Consider the following 21847-nt stretch of genomic DNA (forward strand, 5'->3'; position numbering starts at 1 on the left):
AATTGATAATTAGTCACTTTTATTTTGAATGAATGATATGTCACATGACACTCAAACCAAAACAAACAAAAGAATCGAATATATGTTAGAGCGAGACAGCGTTTGCAGCCATTACTTTTAAGCGCAATGCCATACATATTCGAGTTTATTAGAGAGTTGCGTCAGGCTGGCCATAATATTGTATTTACTATCTCAAATTTATGTCAAATCACTACACGTTTCATTTTTTTTATTATTATTTCGTTCTTTCAAACAGGCCAGAGGCTTTACGCCTTGTCTTTAGTATTTTCATTTCTTTGGTCTACACGTTTCATACTGAAACTAAACTAAATTTTAATTTTAACTTATGCAGTCCAGCCTCTTATTACGTAGTATTTACATCCTCTTTGGTAGCTGCGCGTTCTGCAACCCGCGCAACCCCCGCCGGTGACTACAGCACATATTTTGAACAGGACCGATTTTAGTGAAGTTCATTAGTTTTACTATTATTACTTGTCTGGATGCGTGAAAACACTTAAAATTAAATTAAAGTTTAGTTAACTAATTGACAACTGAATGACCGAACCGAGTCCGATGCCGTACCAATTGGTGCGATCAGCGTGGGTACGCCACAACAGACCGATAACCAGTGCAGCGAACAATGGAACGAGTCCATTGTTATCGGCATCCTAAAACCCAACAAACCAAAAACCAACCCGAATAGTAATTGAGCAATTAGCTTGATAAATTCAATCGGTAAACTTTACGGAAGAATAATTCTCGCGCGTCTTACTGATTTCATCGCGGAGCTTAACCTGATACCCGACATACAGTTCGAGTTCAGAACCGCTCACTCGTGTCCCCAGCAGACGGTGTCAATTCCACGCTACCACGGCAGCCGTGTTTTTCGATGTCGCGAAGGCCTTCGACAAGGTATGGCACAACGGCCTAGTATTCAAGCTGTATCAAATGGGAGTGCCAGACAGGCTCATGCGCACCATACGAGCCTACCTTACTGACCGGACCTTCCCATATCGAGTAGAGCGCACCCTATCCTAACCCCGATCCATCAGATCTGGCGTGCCACAGGGTTCAGTCCTCTCTCCCACTCTATTTTCGCTCTTCACGAGTGACATTCCCAAGTTTCCGAATGTCCAGCTCGCTCAGTACGCTGACGATACGACACTATACTTTGGCTCTCAACCTTGAGCAAGAATATTAAAGTGCTTCAAGCCGCCGTCGATGAAATAGGCAACTGTGCTCCTCAGCCCCTCGATCAAGGGGTTGAGGAAGCTGCTTTCGGTCTGTGAGCATTATGGAAATGCGCACGGACTGAAATACAACGTTTCTAAAACTCAAATGATGGTGTTTAAGGCAAGACAGCCTCCGGAGAGAGTGCCGAGTGTGTTTTTGTACGGCACGGTGGTTGGTGTAGTTAAGCAGTTCAGGTACCTAGGACATTTGGTGTCGGAACGGTTGTATGACGGTGATGTCATTGAGCGCGAGCGGAGGGCCCTTGCAGTCAGAGGCAACATGCTCGCCCTACGATTTGCAAAATGCAGCAAGGATTTAAAAACCACATTATTCAAGGCATACTGTTTAGGCATGTACACCTGCCAGCTGTGGGTAACGTTTTCTCAGAAAGCTATGAGCAGAATAAGAGTCCAATACAATGATGCGTTCCGGGCTCTTATGCGGCTCCCGCGGTGCTGCAGCGCGTCGGGCATGTTCGCAGACGCTGGGGTCCCCGACTTTTTCGCCATAATTCGGTCTCACGTTACCTCTTTCTGGCGGAGACGTTCCGACAACAAAATACTCGTGGCTGTCTCTGACGACATCAGGAATCCAGTGTTTAAGCCCTGGATCTCTGTTCACATGGTTAAGAACAAAAAATGACTGCACAATTTGTGCAATATTTATATAGTTTTAGTTAGTCTATTTTTACTTTTAACTTGGCACCCCTTTACAGTGTCCAAAATTTTTTGTAACTATGGGTTTTATTATACCTGAAATAAATACCTTTTATTTATTTATTTAAAGGACTGTATTGCAGCCAATGCAGACCTAGCACACTGTAAAAGTAATAAATGTTATTTGCAATACAAAATTTCTTTTTTTCTTTGTTTCAGTATTTATGGCAAGACTAGGTAGGTATATAATATATATAATTTTGTTATTTTCATTGCCAATGTTTATGGTAGCAGTAGACTTGGGGGATAATATATATCTATTTTAATAAATAAATATTTAATTCTCAAAGTCTGGCTTCTACGGTGTCTAGAGAATACCAGCGGTGAGAAGTAAAATTCCCAACATAATGCTGACTAGACATAATTTTTTCAAATTGTATCAATATTTATAAATCTAATATATAACATTCTCGTGTCACGGTGTGCGGGACCGAACTCCTCCGAAACGGCTTGATCGATTCTCATGAAATTTTGAGTGCATATTGGGTACAAAGAATCGGACAACATCTATTTTTCATCCCCCTAAGTGTTAAGGGTGGTCCACACGAATTTCTTTTCAAATTTGTTTGATTATGAGTCAGCATAAAAAAATACATACAACTTCAAATTTTCATCAACAGTTACTTTTGTATCGCGATTTCAATATTATTCTAATCCATCCACAGACACGCAATAGTGTTGCAATATGGCAATCGAATATAATGATTATTGTAGTACCATAAATTTTATGTACGATATATTTGGTAGGTCTGAGAATCGGTCGTCATCTATTTTTATACCCTTAAAAATATTAATTATTGATTTTTTTTTTATTACCTACTTTATATACAACGTTTGCTGGGCCAGCTAGTACTACTATAAAAATTTGGTTCCGACACTTGATTTTACATAGCTAGTATCATCACTTGAAGCGCCGCAACAGTGTCCTAAAGCAAAACTTACCAATAAAAAGATAATGGTAACTGTCTGATGGTTTCAGCGTGGAGTTACTCACTATAGCTTTCTCCGATCTGGTCAAGCAATAACGGCGGATGTCCGATTGCTGAACTCCGAAAATTGATAGCAAAACTAGCAGTGAAACAGATCCGACTCACGAATAGATCTTCACCATTATTGCTCCATGAGAACGCGAGACCTCATACAGCACGAGAAACCGTTTTAGCTCTGGAGAAACTACAATTAGAAACCATTCGTATTCACCGTACCTTGCTCCAACGGACTACCACTTTTTTCGTGATTTGGACAATTTTCTACGTGATAAAAAGTTTTCTTCTCAGAAAAGGCAGTACAAAATGCTTTCACAGTTTGTCGAATCTAGATCACCACAGTTCTATCGCAAAGGCATTAATGACCTTCCTATTAGATGACATTAATGACCTTCCTATTAGATGACATTAATGACCTTCCTATTAGATGACATTAATGACCTTCCTATTAGATGGCAGCAATGTATAGATAATAATGGTTATTTTGATTAAACAAATATGTTAGATAAAAATTTCATACTTTACCCCTCATACATTTGTCCACTGCTCGTGTGTCCAGTTGACATGATCTAGTGCTAATTGAAGGCGAGGTACTAGATGATGTCTGACAAGTTCTCAACCTCGTGCTGGTCTACTGGCATTTAAATCTCGTATCCAAACAGCTGTAAGACTGTGGTTTCTCAATATGTCAAAACACTTAAAATGGTCACCTCGACCAGACGTGCACCTTAGGCCTCCATTGCCGGGTCTCACGCCAAGTTACCCCTAGCTTGTGTCACCTGTTCTGGTGTTAGTGCCATTTTTATTGTTGATAAACACAGCGATGGATTTAGACTAGGGGCAGTTGGGGCAAGTGCCCAGGGCGGCAAAATTTTTAAAGTGAACAATTTTTTTTGCCTTATCAAGATTGCTCAATATAATTAATTTATTCTGTTAAAAAAAAGTCAGACGTGTTATGAGTCACCCTTAGTGGCAAATTTATAATTGTTAGAAAAAAACAAATATTTATTCATGTTTTTATAATATATATCATATAATAAAGTTTCTGCATTAAATTAGTTATTTTATTTTTGAAAAATAAATTATGTAAACTATAAGTTTATGTAAAAAGCCCAGTATTGGGGCGGATTTTTTTCCGTTGCCCAGGGGCGGCATTAAGTTTAAATCCGGCCCCGGATAAACACGTTCAATGGTAAATCACAACTAAGAAACCCAAAGATGGATTAATTGAAAACTAAAATATTGAAAAACACAAGAATACAAAATTTGTTGTTAATCGCTCAAATGACTCCCCTTGACTAAATTTCAAAAATATTGCAAAGAACACTAAAACTTAATGAATTACTCTATTTAACTTAGAATAATAACTTTTAAACTTCTCTTCATAAAAAAACAATCATTAAAAACAGTTACAATAGTTGTTATTGTTAAATTAGTGCTTGGTCAAGATTCTGTGCAGCTGAATGTATATTTCACTTTATTTTTTACCAGTGGGAGGCTCCTTTGCACAGGATGCCGGCTAGATTATGGGTACCACAACGGCGCTTATTTCTGCCGTGAAGCAGTAATTTGTAAGCATTACTGTGTTTCGGTCTGAAGGGCGCCGTAGCTAGTGAAATTACTGGGCAAATGAGACTTAACATCTTATCTCAAGGTGACGAGCGCAGTTGTAGTGCCGCTCAGAATTTTTGGGGGTTTTAAGAATCCTGAGCGGCACTGCATTGTAATGGACAGGGATGGACAGTATCAATTACCATCAGCTGAACGTCCTGCTCGTCTTGTCCCTTATTTTCATTAAAAAAAAAATATCTTTGTCTCTTTAAGGCCATTCGTCAGGTTTTGTATTAGTTATATTTAGTTTATTTATATATTCTTTAGTTCATTCAATCTCTTCAACGATTTTTTAATTTAGTAAATGGCAACATGCGGTATCAATAAGAATTATAGACAATTTTTACAATTTATTTATACATAATCTTCAGTTTGATAATGGATCTACATTAAAACTTGTATAGTACCAGCTCTATATAAAATGCCTTCTGATAAAAACTAGATAACACACATGCTTAATTTCTTACTTGGAATAACTTTATCACCAGTAATTATTAATTTATAAGATAAACTAATTAAAATATTAATATACATTACATAAGATATGGCTTTAGTTCGGGATGTGATGACATGGCCACAGAGGACTTCAATAATAGACATGTGAGCATGGAACCAGAACAAAAGTATACACAGAGCAGGCGTAACAATGGCGACATTAAACTAAAACATATCGTGTAACGGTCTTAAATCTGACGTTCTCGTGTAACGCTACATTTTGACTGACGCTCGGCTAGTGAGCATGCGTGGCGAGCAGCCCGTAGGTACGTCTGTATAAAAGCTTCACCTCAAAATAATTCAAAAATAAAAATACATGTTTCACTTACACAAAAGAATTTTCAGTAATATATTTTCTGAACGAGACAATTCGCAACAAGTAGGTAACTTCTTAAAATTTTGTTTCCTAAATATCTAATTTCTTTGTTTGAAAATTTCAGTTATTTACTTTAATTTTTAAGATATAGTTTTTTATGATTAAGCTTATGTAGTATGAAAAATAGCGCCACGCTAGACATGAGCGAACAACAATATTGAAATCTAAAATTTATTATTATTGGTAAAAAAAATCTCTTCTTGAACTCTTTGATGATAATTTGAACAGATCACAGTAGCTCAATATAGTTTGTTCTGCCATTTGATAACTGAATTACATTCTCATTGTTTTAATACATATAATAGACCTAAAGGACAATGCAATCCGCATTGTGCAACGATACCTACTACATCTGAAATCCACAATATAAATTCGAGAAGCAAGAATAGATTACGTTTACATGGCAGCAACACAGCTTCGATGTACAATAGTGTTTTTGAAATGGCGCCGAGAATATTTAACAAGATACCAACACATATCACAGAACTTAAGTTGACGTGCTTTAAAAAGAAACTATTTAATGTGCTAGTGACAAAATCGTACTATTCCATAAAAGACTTCTTTTCAGATACAACACTCAATTAACATTTTTTTAAATAACATTTTACTTAATTTAATTTCTTTTTACCAATTTCACTTGTTATTTCAAAATATTCAATTATTGATATGTATATCAATTAACTGTCATTGTGTATATAAATATATTTGTTTGACTTGTTATTAATTACTATTTGTACGCCACAGCATGCGGGCAAGGAATGGAGAAATTTTATTGTGATTTGAAACATCTATGTATACCCATGACTACAAATAAATGATCTTATCTTATCTATTAATAGGTATATTATGGCTGTATGATGGCATTATAAAACAAAAGCTATTCACATTATCCTGTTATTTAAAACCTGTGTGATGAAACAATAACATCATATTGTAACAAATAGATAACTAACAAGTTTAAAATCGATTAAATCAAGTAAATAGCTTCGTAATTAGTAATTGGCAGCATTGATTCGTAAAAATAAGTAATATGTCGTCTTATTGTAAAAAAAAATATGAAGTTTTTTTTTAATGAAAGTAAATTACTGGGAGTTTGATAGCCTAAAATAGGCATTCCCCTTACTACAAAATAAAATCTCGTTTAGTTGTCGGAGTTATAAATAGATTTACTTTTAATAATCAATTAATTATAAATGGTTCCACACCACATATAAATATATCAACTTGTTCAATTGACCCTGGCTAAGTATTGTGTCAATTTCGGCACTTCAATATTTGCAAATAATGTTTTATCTTACTTAAATATTAATTTATATTTAGAGTCAAAAAGTATTCTTTAGGAATAAATTTTGTGAAAAAAAAAATAACATAACATTTACTTAACGATTGTGGAAATATGATCCTGAAAACGATGTGTTTATTAAATACTAAATTCATTACTTCAATATAATAATTAAAACATTGAACATAAAAATAAAATGTTAAGTATTACATCCAATTTTAATTAAATACATTCTAAATAATGTGCTATTTTACAATTTCATAGTTATATATAATATACACAAAATAGAATCTAACTACAATTAGTTAATATTCTTTTAAAATATTATTGTTAATTTCACCTCATCGTGGAACTCGATGGCGGTAGTAATATATATTATATTGAAAGTAATAACGAATATTAATTATCTGTATCAGTGTGTCCCAAACATTATTCTAATGCTTGGTTTCACACTGTGCCTTCGTGACCCACCTTACATTTAAATCCAAGCCAAAATAATACACATTTATAAATAGTGAAAATGTTTTTTTTAGTACTAATTACATTTTTATCTATTTATTCACTAAATTTTAGTGTCAAGTATGTAGCTGTTGCTTATTTTTTACTAACGAATCCAAGTTTGCGGAAATGACGAGTTTTATTTTATGGACTTTTTGGAACGAAGTTCCTTACGGCAGGCTTGGAGGATATAAGGGATTTTGCTGCGGGACCGAACTGAAAAAAATGTGATAGTAAAACCGTAAGAAAAAGTCCGTGGAATAAAACCGTTAAATGAGACGTGCGCAGGCGCGACAGTCGTTTCTATTTCTATGTAATTTTATGTTGTCAAACAAAAATAAAGAGACATATTTTGTTATTTTAATTGATAATTTGGATTACGATTTTTTTTTATTTTACGTAATTTATTATTTCCTAAAATACTGAATTTCCTAAATACTTTCCTGTACTTAAATAAAAACTAATCTGCAAAATTTAAGAGAAAAATCAAGAAAACCTACATAAAATTGAATAAGATTTTTTTTTTTACAAATTGTGTAGATCTACATTAGCCGAAGGAACTTCGTTCCTACCTGGAGTCCCACGACACCACATCTTTTTTATTTTTTTTAAATAAGGCGGGAATGTTGCGACCCGGTATATTATTTTGATGGCCCGGTACGGCACGGCCACAGAGATCAATTTTTCCGAAGTGGTGGCAAATGGTAAATATCTCAAGTTTTTTTTAATGACCACCATGAATAAATAGCTTTTTCAGTTTGATTAAATTCAAATTCAACATAGATATTTGTATTCAAAATAGGATATGATATCACTAATTATTAAAGCCAAAAACTAAGAAATTATTAAGGCAAACATTGAAACAGCGATACCATCTATATATATAACAATATCTTTTAAAATTATAACTAAGCACGACTTGACAGACGATCATAAGTTGGAATGTGATTTAAATATTATTAAGTAAGTCAAATGACATCGTCAGTATGTACACACTACACAAACTTATTTATAAATCATAATAGATTCTCAGACATAACAGGACTTCAATAATATTAAATTTGAATTACGCGAAAACGCGTTTCACACTATTTAAACGATATACACGATTTAAATAAAATAAATGTTTACGAAAGGTGCCATCACAAATTTTATGATTTATTTAAAAAGTGTCCTCAACACAGCTGGTCGCTTTTTTTATTTTAATTTTTAAGAAAATAAGGGACGAGACGAGGGCGTAATACGCCTTGCCCATTACAATGCAGTGCCGCTCAAGATTATTGAATAACCTTAAAATTCTGAGCGGCACTACAACTGCGCTCCTCACCTTGGGACATAAGATGTCAAGTCTCATTTTCCCAGTAATTTCATTAGCTACGGCGCCCTTCAGACCGAAACAATAATGCTTACACATTACTGCTTCACGGCACAAATAGGCGTCGTTGTGGTACTAATAATCTAGCCGGCATCCGGTGCAAAGGATCCTCCCACTGGTGAATGCCCTAAGTTGCCTCTCACGGCACCCTTGGGACTTTATGCGCGACCGTCCCACGGTGTGACAGACGGTCAGACTGCCGTAGCCCGCTACCCTCTGACATGTTCAGTCGCGACTTATGTGCCAACTACACTGACTTTCGAACTAAATTTTAAAAACTATATTTCAAGATTTGGTGGTTTGATTTTGATGATTTCAACTAACTAAGCATTATATTTTTGAGCAATACCGTTTGGATCCCAGCGAGTGGCTTTTACGTAATGCCCTCAAGTAAACAAAAAAGAAAAAAAAATGTAAATTTGTTCAGAGATATGACTTATTAGAAATACTTGAAAGTATTGAAAATGCAAATACAAAATTCGAAATATCCATTATGCATTTAAATTACTTTTAACAATTTACATTTCGTTATATATTTGAATTAATTTTCGAAACATTTTAAGACTCCAACATACTTTGCGATTAGATTTAGTCAAACTTCACATAAAATGAATGACACACTTAGTGTGATGCTTACCTACTGTTTATTTGGAAGTTGGTTAATAATATCCGATAGCTCCCTGCCAAACTATGGAATTCATGCATAGGTAAATCTTGGAAGAAGCCTGGAAGGTGAAAATGACTCATGTCACGGCCTGTGCTTCCTCGGATCATAAAAATAATAGGGAAGTCCCAGGCTCAAGGGTGCCATAACAGGCGAAATAGGGCATCTACAAGTGGGAGGCTTCAATGCACAGGATGTCGGCTAGATTATGACTACCATAACGGCATCTATTTCTGCCGTGAAGCAGTAATATGTCTTCGGTCTGAAGGGCGCCATAGTTAGAGAAATTACTGGGCAAATGAGACTTAACATGACTTATGTCTCGAGGTGACGAGCGCAATTGTATTGCCTCTCAGAATTTTGGGTTCAATCAAGAATCGTGAACGGCACGGACAGGGCGTATCAAATTGCACAAACCTCCCCTTAAACATGATTTATGGATGGCCCCTAAGGTTATGGGCAGAAGGTAATAATGGGCATCATAGTGCAAAAACTTTAGTTATTTAGAATGAAGATCTCGTGTAATTTACATCAGTACTAACGATATCATTATACATATAATAAATACTATCGAGAAGGTCCAGTGGGTAGCAAAAATACAATGAGGCAGTGGTAAGTGTATAAACCCGAAAAATATATAAATTCATTACATCCAACTAAATATGCATACAACTAGTAGGTACGTAGACGAACTTTACTTCTATTACATTATATATTAAATGTTAACTTGAAATGAATAGATATCTGTTACTAAAGTAGTTATTACTATATTATTAAAAATAGTTTTTATTTCCGAACCATAGCGTTTTATGTGAGTTATACCCTTTTTTCTAACATTTATAAAAATCAATTTGTATAATAAATAACAATGTGAATATCTAATTATATACATCAATTTTGTTTTTCTCATTCAATTCAGTTGTTAGGGTAATGAGCTCTTAATGGTGCGTACAGATTGCTGTAACGTAACATGTAATGAAAGAATTCGCCGAACACATCGCCTCAAAGTATCATGAAAGGTAAACATACTTTGGACGTCTTGTACAAAATGTGCATTTCACGTGCTCCGAGCAGTACAAGGCACGCGGGAAGCAACCCGTAATATGTCGCGGCTGAATGGTGACAACAGTCGACGTACGCGAGGATCGTATCGAAAGCGCGGTATGCATGAAAGGTAGAATGACACATTTCATGCTATGTTTCACCAGTCTGTACGCACCTTTACGATCTCTAGTATTCATTGATCTGACAGCCTATGGTTTCAAAATCGTTCAAGTATATGGAGTTCACATAATGGGTGCAGATACAACTTGGCATGTAACTTACAATATACGCAATGTTGTTCTAAAACCCTCGTCACAAAACTATTTTATATTCATCAACAATTAAAGTAAATTTTATCGCAGGTAGATAAATATATTAATACTATTTTCTGTGCACATATAAGTGTCAGCTTGATGTGTTTACAAATGTCATGAACTGTCATAAGACATTTGACAATTTTGACATTATTTGACATTTTCAAGTTCACGATTAATATTGATAGATTAGACATACCAATTAATTATAACATTTATTTAACAACTTACTTTGTTAGTACTGTTTTATATAATTATTACTATAATTTTAGAAATAACTTCCAACTAACAGTTGGTAGCATAATCACTGTGACGGTCGTGCCCTATATAAGCGAGAGCGCTCAGCTCGAGAGAACATTACACATTGTGAATTGTAAGGGGTAACGCTGCCCAAATTGTATTAAATTATTAGTGGAAACTGTAAAATACAGATATTTCAATTTTAAGTGCGTTTAAATTATCAACCTCTTCTAAGTGTATGAGACTTTGTAAATTGCTGTCCTATACTTTACAATAATTAAATATTACTTTTTTGTACAATATACCTATTTATTTTTTGATTATACATGATTTTTGATAGTTTTTAGTGAAGGTAATTTAGAACTCTTATTTGATACTATACAACTATCCCCATAATAAACAATTAAATCTGGAAAACACTTAAAATTTATTGGCACTCCTAAAATACTCACATAGATATATATTTACGCACTCATTTTAAATTTAAAGTGTTTATAATTTTGCCAAAATTATAAACACTATTGCCATTTCTCCATAACTTTCACGTCACACAACTGACCAAACTGTATTATACTGAACTTCTACATTATTTTACTTTATAACAATAATTAAGACAACGTCCAATAAAACTTCCCTGGTCAACACATTCCTTACAAACAACAGGTTACTGTTGGATTTTATTTTAAATATATTCTAAAATTATCGTAAAGATTCGATAGACAACTGGTATTTTTATTTCCTCAAAATAATTCCACTGTATGCTAGGAATAATTGTTTTAAATTTAAACGATAAAAATAGTCACGCCTAAAAGGGACCCGCCATGATCGTGACCTCCTAATAACATACAATGATTTCAATAAATATATAAATGACCTTTCATAGTCTGCATCGTTGGTGTGTTGCTAAGAACAAATAGTTTCTATTGTGTGACGTCACAACATGGTGGTCGGCGTTTACGGTCACGAAACATACAGATAATAAAACTATTATTTTAATAATCTCATTAGATATATTTACAGTGTTTTTACAATGGTAAAAACACTGTAAATATACCTACTTAAATAATAATAATATACATACTTTCATTATTTAATTTTGATAGATGAAACTGATCTATTATCAAGTATATGTCCAGCATTGAAGGAAAACTTACATAATCCTCGATTGTTGAGGGAGGGATATGCCGCCATGTGACTATGACGTCACGTCAGAACTCAGGTCTAAGCAGACATTTCAAAAACCACCAATCAACAATATCTACAAGTTAATATGACAAAACTTTATCCCTGTGTCCATACACGTGGGATTAAAGGGTATATTATCTACTCTAGTGACACAGATTTTACAAAGTAAAGAACATTACCTTACGTGTACAATGCCTATGTTCGTCATGTTGACACAAAGTGAGGTAACTCTATAAACATTCACACAGATTAAGTGTTAGATACAATAGTTTTCCAACACTTAATCGAGCTTCAATAACTTCTATTCAACCGAATTCATTGTATTTTCAGGCATACAAAATGCTGCTTTAAATCCATTGTTCATTCGCCGCTTCGAACCACACTCTAATATCCTATATTTTGATACATGTTTACAAATGGCAAAATATTTTTTTATTTAATCGTCAGATAAATAAATTTTAGAATAAATACTTTGGAACAAAACTAAATATAGCACACTATTCCCTTTTATTCAGTTTGGTCTATATCGAGTCCACGAGGAAAGCCTAAAGAACGTATAATAAAAATTATTACACAAAAAGACCACAGCATTTTTCTATAGTTTGGTCCGGCTCGAAGGACCAAAACTTACATGGCGTTTCTAGTCGGGTTATGAAGTGTTGACAGAAGACAGCACATTGGCTTTGGCTCGGTCAGTGGCTGCGGCGGCTGCATCTCTCATCTCCTTGAGCGTGGCCACCGCGGCACTGCTGTGTTGATGTGTTTGTCGCGGGTACAAGTTGTTAAGGACGTAATTGAACCCATTAACCTGAAAAAAAATGTCGAATTTTACATCCTAGTCCTACTGTCTAGCTTTCAATTATCAAGATATCCACTTGTTCTTTCTTTATTTTTGTGCAAATTTAGTTACTCTCAATGTTCGATATGCCATTTTTATTATATGGTTTGTAATCATTTGATGTGTTTTGTGTGTTGTTTTGCTACAATATTATTTTCAATGAATGCAAAGAGCCAATAGCGTCTTGAATGGCAGTTTATGCGTGTTACTTGGAATAAAAAACGAACATCAGAGCGATCTCAAAGTTTAAAGCTTTTGCCTTTGGAATAAAGATTTTGATTGAAAGCATTCATGCTAAATCTTCCTGAAAACACAATTGACAAACAAAAGGAATATAATTCCAGTTTAGTAAGACAAAAAAGATGGAATAGGGCTGAATGAACGCCACTCATCTAGAAGGTGATTGAGGATGTTGCGAGTGTTGTTTGGGAGCGGTGATACTATGTATAGAGGTGTCACTGACCATGTGTGAGGCGTTCTTCTTGAACCGCTCCACGCCGAACGCTCGGATGGCGCGCGAGAACCCGAACACCTGCGAGTCGACCCAGGCCGAGCGCCGAGCCACCGTCTGGCCGGCGCCCGTCGGCCGGTACTCCACGCGCTCCACCACACTCTGGTCATAATAATCGGATTACATCATTTATATGTATAGTAGAGCTTCTTGCTGCTACATAGCTGATGAAAACTGGCCAGGTTTATTATTAAGTATACGTGACAAGCAACATCTCACACTTTTCGACTTTTTCTCAGCTCTCACAGTCTATCTAGACCATAGGGTCTCAACGTGGGCGATAACGCCCCCTTGTGGGCGTTTGAGACTTTCGGGGGGGCAGTAGAAGACCCAGAGAAAATTAGGGAGCATTGAGATAGCGCAGATGGGGCGTGGGTAGATTAAAAAATACAGTCTAAAAAGGCAAAAAAATAGACGAAAATACTCTAGAAAAAAACATATTCTCAAGGCGGTGAGCAAAATAAGGTTGAGAAACTATGATCTAATCGTATAAATGATCCAACATAATCGGTTAAAAAAATTAGACATTAATATCATCTATGTGCTGCAGTAGAGGGCTATTCGCGCTATTTATAACCTGAAGGCCTACCAGCAACTTTTAATTAGCGATTCAATTCCGATGCACTACAGTTTAAGTACCTAAACTGAATCGTTAAGATTGAATGGCGTTTGAATCGCTTATGGAAGAATGAACGAAAAAAATTTGTCTGAGGTCCGCGGTGTGACAAAGAGATGACGCTCTACAGTTGTTGCATAAATCGTGTGTCGTGTCGTGTTGTTTCTCTTACTCGAACCATATGCGATGCGTTTCGAAACCTAGAATGATATGATTTAGGCGGTTTTTTTTTGCATACAAATCGCTCACTTTGACACATAAACCATCCAGTTTAGGCTGAAATATTACCTCATGGTACGAATAAATGAACAAACTAAAACAGCTTGCGATTCAATTTCCGACTTTAGTTGACGTCAACTTAAACTGGATAGCTCTAATGACGTTGTGGTATGAAATTGCAAGCAGCAGCACTTCATTTTAGGTCGTCAATTGAATCGCTATAAGAGTTAATGGTAGGCCCGAACGCTTTTAAGAAACACACATTTTGACTGTTACATTTTATATTTATATTCTTGATAATGTTATGTTTATTGGATAAGATTCATATACGCACATTAGCGAATTTGCTAGAAACTATGATAATTATAATGTTAACAAACATACACTTGCTAAGCTTACTACTCGGTTAAGTCGAGCTAGTAAGTCCTTTGTTGGACGATATATATATATATATATACTTTTGCAACATGAACTCAAAAAATGTACACAACAATTAATATGTTACGAAATTCAAGAGAATTGTTAAAAAACGATTGTGTGGTAAATGTTACTAAAACATAAATGAATTTCTTAATGATACCACAGCTTGTGAATGAAGCGACCGCCCTCAGTCTATTAAATAATAAATTTTATGCTTGCATTGCAACGTAATTTTATTTAAAAAAAGAAGCCACCTGAGATTGCGCCCGGTCTTCTCCTGTCTGAGACATACTTTTGGGTGGATGCATACGCATGGGTGGTAATTTTTGAAGTTTAAAAAGTGATTTTTAATCCTAATTTGAATATTAATTTATAACCATTATGATATACGCTATTAGTTTTGCAACATGAAAGCCTGAAAACTTAAAGTATCCATGAAAAACATAAACTGTTATTGCACTTTATAATGCATGTTATCGGCATTTTTGGAGATACAATTGGGACCCAAATGCAATTTACGTGCTAACACTCTATTAAATAATTCTCCTACTTAGAAACACCAACTCAAGTAAACAGAGTAGTAGGCATATAGTAATTATGTATATATTTAGTTATTTCTATATGTATTATAATTATCTTAAACAAATATTAGTTTTTGACCTAAAGCAGTTTTGATTATTTTCATTAATTATCCATCAAAATAGTCTGTTTATCTTACTGGTCAATAAATAAATCAAATATATATACATTATAACACTTACCATAACTTTAGTGTATCCCAAGTTCCTGGTATATGTGATGAGGACTTTCTCCTTGGGGTCAACAATGCTCTCTTCTACTATTTTCACTGATTTTGCATTGAAGAATCTGAAAAAATATGTTTTAAAAAATTTACATACATTTTTATAAGTACCCATAATAGGAACTAAATTTTAAGTTTCACTTAGGTTCTTTAATCTGTACAAATGAGTGAAAAGGATAATGAATTTAATTCTCCTTCCACCAGATTACGTGATAGACTAGAATATGGCCACTGTCCCAGAACAACATCCCACAAGTTTCTATTCTTGGACCCTTCCTCTTCCTAATTTATATAAATGATCTACCTTACCTTGTAGAAAAAAGAACACAAGGTGGTATTGTTTGCGGATGATACTTCACTTATATTCAAAGTGAAACGAAGCTTTATATGACGAAGTAAACAATGCTCTATCTGACATCTCTCGTGTACTGGTTTAGCGCCAATAACTTATTTTTAAATAGTCATAAAACCAAATATATTAAATTTACCGCGACAAATGTCAAAAATGTAGATGCGAATATTTTATTAAATGGAGAGGTGGTAAAACCAATGGAATCTGCTGTATTTCTTGGCATTACTCTTGATAGCAAATTGCAATGGGGCCCCCATATTGAAGGATTGGCGAATAGGCTTAGTTCTGCAGCGTATGCGGTTAACAAAATTAGACGGTTAACTGACTTAGATACGGCGCGACTAGTATACTTTAGTTATTTTCATAGTATTATGTCCTAAGGTATATTGTTATGGGGCAGTGCGGCCGATATTAATACAATCTTTTTCCTGCAGAAGAGGGCTATTCGCGCGATTTATAATCTAGGTCCTAAAGAATCATTAGGAGAAAAATTTAAAGAAATAAACATTTTGACTGTTGTTTCTCAATATATTTTTGATAATGTTCTGTATGTTAATAAGCGCATTGAGGAATTTTCTAGAAACTGTGACATTCATAATGTTAACACGAGGAACAAACATAAACTTGTTATGCCTACTACTCGATTGGGTCGAGTTAGTAAATCTTTTGTTGCCCGATGTATATGCTTCTACAATATGATCACAGAAAATGTGTTACCAAATTTAAAAGAATTGTTAAAAAACGTTTGTGTGGGAAAAGGTTACTATAGCATAAACGATTTTCGTAATGACACCACGGACTGGGAATAAATAGAACACCCTCAGGCACTTTAATTATAAATGTTTATTGTACGATATCATATTGTGATCCATATTTTTATATAAAAGAAAAGCCCGCTGAGTTTCTTGCACCCATTCTTCTCAGGTCTGAGGCAGTCTCTTTTGAATGGGTGGTAGTTTATGACGTTCAATAAGTGATTTTGAATTCTATTTTGAATAAAAATATTTGAATTATCTACTTAAATTGTAGCTTTTGCAATGTGCATAAAATTATACAAATTACCAGCGCTAGAATAACAAAAAATACCCAAGAAACGATTTCCTGGACCAGATGTCCATTAAATTGACAGAAGACAAAATGTTTTTAATTATAAAAATTTTTTTTGGATGTTCATAAAAATTAATAGAAGAATAACCGAATAGAAGAGACTACTATGCCTAATATGAATTAAACCTCACTCTCGTTCGGTAAAATTTTTTTTTGGATGTTCATAAAAATTAATAGAAGAATAACCGAATAGAAGAGACTACTATGCCTAATATGAATTAAACCTCACCCTCGTTCGTTTATGTGTTATTTTGTGTTTATTTCAGAAGAATACAAAAACCATTATAAAAAGTCATATATCTTCAGTAATGTTTTCATCTCGATATGTGTGAACCAAAAACATTGTATTATTCGTTTCGTCATCACCACCAAAAACAGTACTATCAATGAAACATTAGCTTATCAAAGATAATTGTCATTATCTGTTTAATCAGTTTAGGCGCTGCGTGATAAGGAAACAATCCACCAGATAACCTCTCACCTCCTCACTCTTAATAATTATACAGCTTCTATTAGAAAAAAAGAGATCATTCACATGATATTTTGAGGTAACTATATAGATACAGCCCTCTGCCACAAAGTAATCTATGTATTTTACCCGACTATAGCGATGTAAGAGGGCGGGTTATGTATAACATATTTTTTGCAGGTGCCTGTTTGGAAAAACTTATTGTGGTATATAATACTGAAGGAAAAAGATCCTGAGGTCGTACTCAACAAGATAGTCCGACTAATATAAGAACTTGACATACAAATTCTCCTCGAATCTGGTGGTGGCAGATCATCCGTTCCAGATGATACCATAATGCTGATCGACCCATAGAGAGAGATAGCTTTTAAAATTACAAAACATAATTTGAAAAATATTTTTTAATGAATGAAAATGTGAAGAAAAATTTATTATTTTTTAGTAAATTAGACGGTACATGATTATTTGTACAGGTGATGCAGGCTAGGAACCACAGCGCAAACCACCTTTATCTGTCTTGAAACACTAATGTGCAATCATTATTGTGTTTCAGTTTGAAGGGCACTGTAGTCAGTGATATTACTGCATTAACGAGACTAAACAAGGTGATGATGATTGTGATGCATTGCATTGGGCTGGGCGTATCACTACCACCAGGGGAACATCTTCCAAGTCTCGTCACAATATCTGGTAAAAAAAAGTTTAAGCCTATGTGGTCAATATTTTTAAACACACATTTTATGCGGGTATCAAATGAAACCGTTTCTGTTTGCCCGCAATTTTTTTATACATAACTCAAACCTTTTCCTGACAAATACAGACTAAAAGTTTTCATTCAATTTTCTGCCGTTGTTTGGAAGTTATATGGCGATTCATTTTATTATTTCTCTTGCATTTGTTAGCTTTTTTTGCAGTAATTTAGTTATGATCATTATTATTTTAACAAAAATTAAGAAAATCACAAAATGGCTACTATACATATTTATTAAAACTTATTTATTTTGTATAGGAATTTGAAAAGTATGTAGTGTTGTATTGATTATAATATTGGGTGTTGGAATTAGTGATGGGCCGAACATGGGTTTCACCGAATACAAACATTCGGCCGAATGTTCGTATTACTTAAGTAGTTAGTAAAACTTTTACCGAACCGAATATTCATAGGTACATAGGTAGGTAGGTACATATGATTCTGTTTCGTTGCACAAATGCAGGTCTAAACTTGTTTACGCTAAGCTCGCGGATTGCCGCCAGACCCACCCGCCCGCTACCCCCGCCGCGTTCAAGTTCTCACTCGCTTGGAATTTCAAGCTGTTAATAACTAATTTCTATATTCAGTTGAAATCAAATACTGGGAATCTCTGATAAGTATTTAAATCATAATTGTGACACATTAGCATTTTATATATAAGTAAATTTTTATTAATGACCTTTGATGAGTGGTCTTTAACTGTTATGCAAAATAATTTATTCTTGGTCACCTGAATCAATAATTAAATAATGATATCACAACAATAATCAGTATTTGATAATCATACTTGACACATTTATCATAAACTCCATAATTATTAACTTCTAGAATCATCTCATAGCCCGAACAGAACACAAATGACAACATAGCTTAGTAAATAAATTTAATAGGAATTTCTAATTACCTCTCCCCCCACTTGGGCACCCTATTTGTCTTAGTGAGAAGCCTCTTTGTGTACAAGCAACCATCTTTAACATATCTACACCAGGTATCTTCTGAGAGCACATGGGAACTGAAAATGTTTCAAATATTGTTATATATTGAAGATTGTTAAATAGAAATTTAAAATTTCAATGATAACTTAACTAGGCATTTATATTATTGCATCTGTTTTTGAAAATTCTTATAAATATTTATTTTTTTACTTATAAACACGTGACTTTATACTAATGTTTATTGTTTACAAATATTCAAGGAATTTTATTACTTTTACACCTTCAAGGTTATATAAGAGTGAATGTACAGTGTACACTAATGTTTACAAACTCACAAGATCACTCACCTCTGAGGGTTGGGATACCTCCTCCAGTAACCAAGTGCTACCTGATCCCAAGAAAAGTTAAACACAGTGGTATTTTCAAAATATCTTGCCATTTTTGTATCTGCTCAATCAGAATCGATATTGAGATCAGTTTGTCATTGTTGAAGGACGGATAGCTACAAGTCACAAAATCACGATAATTTTTGTTCAATAATGTTTCTTCTCATGTTACATAAACACACCTAAGTAGGTCAAACTAATTCATCGAACACAAATTCGAGAAGTACAACGTGCGCCCGCTCATACAGGTGCTGATTAACGATTACTGAATACTTGAATACTTGTATAGCCGTCACTCGTCAGCCTTGAGCTTCTAGGACTTATCACTACAGTCACGCACAACTACCATACACAAAACAAGGAACTGGACTTTAATTATTATTTTAAAAATAATACAACACTCCAGTTTCTAACTTTTTCGATTATGCAACCATTGGACTACACAATATTTATATTAAAATCAAAAACATGTGCTCGGTTAATTTGTTGTTCCATTTAAATATCATACGGTTTTTACATAATAAAAATACAATCCACACTATACCGGAAAATGATTTATAGATCAAAACAGTGTAGTATGGTTGGATTATATATCCGGAAAACTCCTTCGACCTTATTTAGCGTGATTAAAACGTTACTCATCTGATAAGCAAATGTTAACATTCATATTTTATCATGTTTTTGATAAATATTAAATTTTGAATACATTGATTAATTTCAAATTTTTTGTCCATACTCCACAGGCTTACATTAACACACTCTACACATTGTCAAATCACAAATGTCAATCAATCATGTCACAGATAAGCAACTGGAGCGAGTTCACAACATAGGCGGTTTGTGCTACCAAAAGTTATAGACGAAGGGTTGATGTAATTCGCTCGTAGTGGATGAGCAGTCATCTGAAACACCAGCAGAAGAGAGAAGATATACTCAACGCGAGAGAAAAACTAAGAATTACGGAGACTTTAACTTTATAAAACCACAGAAGGACACAGTGATGATCCCCTCACTGTCGATGAAGCTCTCAGCAGAAATGTCAAGGATAAGTGACAGGAGGCCAATGACCTGGAGTCTAGTCAAGCCGGATCAGTCCCTTAATAATTTTAACATAGTAGATTCTAAAAGGATTTCTATAATTACAAAGGATGGTTGATTTTTATTTGGGGAAAGAGAGATACCTCCTCCAACTCGACTCTTGACGACAACGGAAAAACACCGCCGACCATCCCGCGGTGTCAGAGCTCCATGCCTGAAGTACAGTTCCGACAGAAAACTGTTAGGCGAGCTCTGTTTTCGTTGGACGTCAGGAAGTCGAGCGGGCCGGTTGGCATTTCTCCAATCGTGCTTAGAACGTGTGCCCCTGAGTTGACGCCGGTGCTAACGCGTTTATTCCGGCACTCTTATTCAAAAGGCGTAGTCCCTGATTCATGGAAGTCAGCCCTTGTAAATCCGATCCCAAAAAAAGGAGACAGTTCGGATCCGGCAAACTACAGGCCTATTGCTATTACCTCCCTACTCTCCAAAATTATGGAGAGCATAATTAACCGCCAGCTCTTGGTATACCTTGAGGGTCACCAGTTGATCAACGACCGGCAGTACGGCTTTCGCCATGGTCGGTCGACTGGCGATCTTCTGGTATACCTAACACACAGATGGGCGGCGGCTATTGAAAGCAAGGGGGAAGGCCTGGCAGTTGGTCCGGATATAGCGAAGGCCTTTGATCGTGTATGGCACAAGGCGCTCCTCGCAAAACTTCCATCATTTGGGCTTCCCGAGAGCTTATGCAAGTGGACCTCCAGCTTCCTCACTGGCCGCAGCATACAGGTCGTTATCGACGGTTATTGCTCGAATCCCAAGCCCGTGAACGCTGGAGTGCCCCAAGGCTGTGTGCTATCTCCCACGCTGTTTCTTCTGCATATCAATGATATGTTGGACACCGCCAACATGCATTGCTATGCAGACGACAGCACTGGTGATGCCGTATACACGGGCCATGCAGGTCTCTCTCGGGAAAACGTCGACCAGTGCCGGGTGAAACTTGTGTCTTCTATCGAGTCCTCTCTCGAGAAGGTCGCGGAATGGGGTAAGTTGAACCTTGTCCAATTTAACCCCCAGAAGACTCAAGTTTGCGTGTTTACCACTAAAAAAACCCCATTTGCCGTATCACCGCTCTTCGAGAACACTTCCCTTAAAGCCTCGCCTAGTATCGGAATACTGGGTCTCGAAATCTCGAGCAATTGCCAATTCCGTGGCCATCTGGAGGGCAAAGCCAAACTGGCTTCAAAGAAACTGGGCGTCATAAATAGAGCACGGCAATACTTCAAGCCGGCCCACATTCTAGCGCTCTACAAAGCGCAGGTCCAGCCTCACATGGAGTATTGCTGTCATCTCTGGTCTGGCGCACCCCAGTATCAGCTCG

At 35.4% G+C, this 21847-nt stretch overlaps 1 protein-coding gene across 2 annotated transcripts; it reads right to left on the bottom strand.

The window, feature by feature from the left end:
• Window positions 1-4883: 4883 nt before the first annotated feature.
• LOC126979827 (protein preli-like) lies at window positions 4884-20123 on the bottom strand. 2 transcript variants are annotated; one of them, XM_050829389.1, is made up of 6 exons: window positions 19970-20123; window positions 19387-19541; window positions 19009-19116; window positions 15385-15490; window positions 13321-13470; window positions 4884-12827 (listed from the first exon to the last, which is right to left on the bottom strand). In XM_050829389.1, exons 2-6 carry the CDS (start codon window positions 19476-19478, stop codon window positions 12669-12671), a joined length of 615 nt encoding a protein of 204 aa, XP_050685346.1. In that variant the 5' UTR covers window positions 19479-19541; window positions 19970-20123; the 3' UTR covers window positions 4884-12668. The 2 variants fall into 2 exon arrangements, with proteins under 2 accessions (XP_050685346.1, XP_050685345.1); XM_050829388.1 differs by having other exon boundaries at window positions 19387-20123.
• Between the last annotated feature and the right edge of the window lie 1724 nt (window positions 20124-21847).

This window comes from Leptidea sinapis, chromosome 4 (genome assembly GCF_905404315.1).
Source record: "Leptidea sinapis chromosome 4, ilLepSina1.1, whole genome shotgun sequence".
Taxonomy (NCBI): domain Eukaryota; kingdom Metazoa; phylum Arthropoda; class Insecta; order Lepidoptera; family Pieridae; genus Leptidea; species Leptidea sinapis.

What these genes read in the sequence shown, in the direction of transcription:
- LOC126979827 (XM_050829389.1), bottom strand. Translation starts at nt 19,478, where the DNA reads ATGGCAAGATATTTTGAAAATACCACTGTGTTTAACTTTTCTTGGGAT. An exon ending in AGGTATCCCAACCCTCAGAG is followed by an intron (nt 19,117 to 19,386) that starts GTGAGTGATCTT and finishes AAACATTTTCAG; the next exon opens with TTCCCATGTGCTCTCAGAAG. An exon ending in AGAAGAACGCCTCACACATG is followed by an intron (nt 12,828 to 13,320) that starts GTCAGTGACACC and finishes ATTTTTTTTCAG; the next exon opens with GTTAATGGGTTCAATTACGT.